Raw genomic sequence first — 5,107 nt, 5'->3', positions numbered from 1 at the left:
CCCCCCCCCCCCCGTGTGTGTGTGTGTGGGGGGAGATTCCACTCAAGGATTCAAGCATGCTAGCCAAGCACTTTACCACTGAACTATATCTCTAGCCCCCCTTTGTTTTTTTCTGATACTGGGTCATAGCAAATTTCCCAGGCTGGCCTTACACTTAGGATTCTCCTACAACCTCCAGAGTAGCTGGGATTACAGGCATATACTATCCTACCTAACTCATTTCTTTTTTTGTGAATGAATACACTATGGCACAATAATTGTAAATGTGGATTTTTAGCTTGCAAGAATGGTTACAATACATTTGACTCTGCACATTACCAACTACGCAGAAGTGGTAAACTCTTCTCATCTGTACAATAGAGATAATAATCATAGCTACCATATTGGTAGTATTTTCAGTAAATGTTAGTTATTGCTGTTATTAAATTACCAAATTTAAATCTATGAAAGCAAATGAGAAGAAATGAAAAGATTCAGGTACCAATTAGTTAAGATTCAGGTATCAATTAGTTATAACTAATAAACAACTGTTTGCCCATTTAAAAAACACTGCTTCAAAATAGTTTTCCTTTGTATATTTTCCCCTTACCTCTTTCTTTTCTTTTTTCTTTTCCTTTCCTTTCCCTCTCCTCCCTAACCTCCCTATCCCCTCCCCTGTTTCTTCCTTCCTTCCTTCCTTCCTTCCCTTCTTTCAAAGTTACCCAAAATATCTGCTGTATAAAGGTTGGAACAGTCTAATGATTTTAGTTCTTAATATTTCATATAGTATCTGAAATGAGAGTCTATGTAAGTTAATATGCTTCATTCGTGTTAGGGAATGGCCAAATCCTGTGCTATTGAAGCAACCAGAAGAAAGCAATTTGAATTTACCCGTCTGGGATCCTCGGGTATGTGATTTATTGTGGAATTTCATTAAACCTTATAGTCTAAAGATAATTCCTCTTGTTCCCATTCTTCTCCCTTCTGTATAGCTGTGCTCCTTTCATTCCCTTCGCTGTGTTTTTTGGCATGGATGATTTGAATCTAATGCTGATCCAAATGTTATTTCATTAAAAATTGCCTATGTAAGACTAGATGAGTGGGACTAGGGCTGGAGCTCAGCAGTACAGCACTCATCTAGCATGTGCAAGGCACTGGGTTCTATCCTCAGTACCACATAAAAAATAAATAAACTAATATAAACAAATAAATAAAGGCATTGTGTTCAACTACAACTAAAAAAATATTTTAAAAGACTAGATGAGTGTGTATATCAACCACAATATCATAATCCATGGTGAAAAACTGTCTCACAAGTAATTAGTTACTAAAAATAAAGTACCGAGATATATTAGAAAACTTACATTGCAGTACAATTTAAACCACATTTCTGTTTCCAAGATAGCATAATTTTTGTGTACTTTGCATTTTAATTTGTTTTTAGCTTGAGTGCTCCTTCGTCTTATAACTAAGGGGAAGTCATCAATTGAGTGGGTGCATTGAAAACCATTGGACCAGATAATGCTTTTTATGATTATGATACTCTAATTTCCTTCGTTCTAAATGACTATTATTTGGAAGGTGCACCATTGATTTAACAGTTTTTCTGAAGAAAAATAAACTGCAAAAGGGTCCTTTGACTTTGATTATTAGACACATCTAACTTCAGAAAGAATTGTAGTTGGGGAGGGGAAATGTGCTTCTTAGAATTGGGGGAAACAGTATTAAATTTATATTTCATATTCTTCAGACTTTTGGGGAAATGAAGTGAGGACAACTGAAATAGGAGAATAGATCAATTATTCTGCTTCTAATTTCACAGGTAAATCCATCAGATAGGTATCATCTCATGCCCATAATCACCCCTGCCTACCCACAACAGAATTCTACGTATAATGTGTCCACATCAACTCGGACAGTAATGGTAGAAGAATTTAAACAAGGTAAACATGTTGGCCCTATTGCCCTTTACATATTCCCACAAGGTTGGTTGACAGTTTTGTTCTCTATTGCAGCTATGGATTGGCAATTAGAATTATGTAACACTCTTTCTAAAACTTCTTTCAAATATTTTCCAAAGTATATGATAATATTAAGACCAAAAATTGAGCTAGTCCAGTTATGGTTTAACTTAATTTTTGTGTTCTGAGAAACAATATATTTACATTTTGTAACAAAAGAATTTTGGGGGAGTGGAGTGATACAAGAAATCAGACTCTCTCTTTCTCCTTCCTTCCCTCCCTCCCTCTCTTTAGGTCTTGCAGTTACAGATGAAATTCTTCAAGGAAAATCAGATTGGTCCAAATTACTTGAACCACCAAATTTCTTTCAAAAGTATAGGTATTTGAAATTTTGCATTTTGTGTGTGTGTGCGTTTGTGCAATCACGAAGAATGATTTTAAATTTATTAAAGTTAATATATGGTATATTAATATTTGGTAGATGATAGCTGTTTTTTAGATTTCTTAAGCAAAGTAGAAAATAAGTTAATTAAACTCCTCTGTGTTAATAGAATTCCTTTATTCCAGTAGTAACTAATCCAGTATTAGTGATTTTTTTATGTGAATTTTTTTAATTATAGGGCCTAGAATTAATTTTATGAAAATCAGAGCATACTTTAATTTTTATGCACTGTGCTGATATTGCTCTTGTTCATTGGGAAAGAGAATAAAAAGGTAATAATGGAAAAGCAGACCCTAATAATGTTTCTGTCTTGTTTTTCTGATTGTTGCTGAAAAATTCTTCATAGACATTATATAGTATTAACTGCCAGTGCATCAACAGAAGAAAACCATCTAGAGTGGTAAGACTTATATTCAACTTCTCTACCTACTGTGTGGTGAAAATAATATATTTATATGGTGCTTTACCAATTATGAAATACTTTGATTTCCAAAATTATTAATCTCTCCCTTCTTTTTCTTCCACCCCTCAACTCTACTCACTACCCCTGCCCCAATTCCACTCATTACCCACCCCCCAATTCCCCCAGTACTAGGGATCAAACCCAGGACACTCTACCACTGAGCTACATCCCTGGCTCTTTTTTTTTTTTTTTGAGAGAAAATCTTGTTAAGCTGCTGAGGTTGGCCTAGAACTTGGCAGTATTCCTGCTCTAGACCCCCAGGTGACTAGGATTTTCATAGTTACTATATCTTATTGGTGGCTGGTGTATATGACCATAGAGCACCAGTGATTAAGAAATGCCACTAAGTTAATATTTCAGAATTGGGAGTGATATGAGATAAGAATATATATACAGATTATGCTCTTTGTTGTTTCTCAGAATCAGATTTGAATAAAAGTTTTTAGGTGGTTTGGATGAGTCTTTGCATCATGATTTCCTCCATCCAAACTCAAAGGAAAAGATAACATTATTTTAAAATTTAGGAGATGGTGGCATGGAAGGTCTCAGAATGTAAGTTTCTGTCAAGAGAGAAGAGATGTGGAACATATATATTCTTTCTAGTGCATCTAAATTCATGCTCTCTGCCTCTAGTATATTCACATTCTTGACTCCATTGGGCAGAACTGTTGGGCCACCAGAGATGGTTGTACTTTCCTCATGTCTGACTTCTAGAAAAGCAAAACATAATACTATCTTATTGTTGCTTCAAGAGTTCAGTCTTATTTCATTGGTAATTAAAGAGACCCTGAAAATATTTGGAGCATCTTTGGGTCATTTTCAAAGTATTTTTCTGGATCAAGGTTCAGGAAATTATAGCCTGTGCCAAAGTCAGTCTGCCACCTATTCCTTAAGTTTCACTGGAGATAGAAAATGCTTGTTCACTCACTTATGTGAAACTTATGTCTGTGGCTCTTTGCATACTTGATAGCAAAGTTGAATAGTTGCAAAAGAGACTGTATGGCCCAAAAAGCCTAAAATATATTTTGTCCAGCTCTTCACAGAAAAGGTTTGCCAGCCTCTCAGATACTAGACCAAAGCAGATTTTTGTGCATCTACTGTTAAGGCATACACAAATATAATGTGCAAGGTTTTGTTGAAGATGTTTGAAAGATTTCTTTTTTAATGTTCTCATACTTGTTCTAATTTATAAAGTCACTAATAAATTAATATTTTGCTGGAGCTAGTCACATTTCTTTAAAAATTTTTTTTAGTTGTAGATAGACAAAATACATTTATTTGTTTGGTTGGTTACTTATTTGCTTTTATGTGGCTCCAAGGATCAAACCTAGTGCCTCACCCATGCTGGCTTGCTAGGCAAGCACTCTACCACTGAGCCACAACTTCAGCCCCCTCATCATATTTATTAAGTGAGATAGAAAATGAAGTTGCAGAAATCTGATGAAATTTTGTGTATTTTTCTAATGTTTGATTTGAATTTAGTGACTTCTTTTTAAAATGCAAGGTCTAGTATTAATTTTGTGAAAATCAGAGCATATTTATTTATAAATTATGGATCTGAATTAGCATCTTTGTTCACATTATTAAACATATCTTGGCGTTTGAGTTTAGACATAAGATTGAAAGTGGAAACAAAAATTAAAGACCAGCTTAATCAAGAGTTTTTGTTCATGCTCAGATTAGGACTGTTTTATAGTCTTAACCAAGATCGGGTATTTTAGATTCAGAAATGCATTATATTGATCAATTCTTTTTTTGAGCAATTCTTTTTGTTTAAAAGAAAACAAACTTTAAAAGATAGAATATACAGGAACTCATTAAATGTGTCATTCATCTGAATGGTAGCTTAAAGAGGCCGTACTATGTTGAACTACAGTTTTTAAATGAACATGTAAGGCTCCATAGCTAATATGCTATTTGATTTACTTAAGTATAGTTTTCAAATTTGACATAGACATAAGAAAATTTTTACTTATTTTAGGGTTGGGTTAGTAGAATCTAAAATCCGTGTTCTTGTTGGAAACTTGGAACGGAATGAATTTATTACTCTTGCCCATGTGAATCCCCAGTCATTCCCAGGAAATAAAGAACATCATAAAGAGTAAGTTAACTGTTTATTTTTTTTTTAAGTTAATTGTTTCTTAATATTACATTTCTTTTTTAAAAAAATATTTTTTTTTAGTTGTAGATGAACACAATATCTTTATTTTATTTGTTTTTATGTGGTGCTGAGGATCGAACCCAGTACCTCATGCATGCAAG

General features: G+C 33.9%; 1 protein-coding gene across 1 annotated transcript in view; it reads left to right on the top strand.

The window, feature by feature from the left end:
- Papolg (poly(A) polymerase gamma) overlaps window positions 1-5,107 on the top strand; it is a 38,329-nt gene that overhangs the window by 20,203 nt on the left and 13,019 nt on the right. The window contains exons 10-14 of the mRNA XM_015479643.2: window positions 815-887; window positions 1,802-1,922; window positions 2,235-2,319; window positions 2,729-2,782; window positions 4,827-4,946. Of these exons, the coding sequence (XP_015335129.1) occupies window positions 815-887; window positions 1,802-1,922; window positions 2,235-2,319; window positions 2,729-2,782; window positions 4,827-4,946 (453 nt within the window). The remainder of the gene's footprint in view (window positions 1-814; window positions 888-1,801; window positions 1,923-2,234; window positions 2,320-2,728; window positions 2,783-4,826; window positions 4,947-5,107) is intronic.

Source organism: Marmota marmota, unplaced genomic scaffold, assembly GCF_001458135.2.
Source record: "Marmota marmota marmota unplaced genomic scaffold, marMar, whole genome shotgun sequence".
Lineage (NCBI taxonomy): Eukaryota > Metazoa > Chordata > Mammalia > Rodentia > Sciuridae > Marmota > Marmota marmota.
The sequence above is the reverse complement of the archived record's forward strand: the minus strand, read 5'-3'. Positions and strand labels throughout refer to the sequence as shown.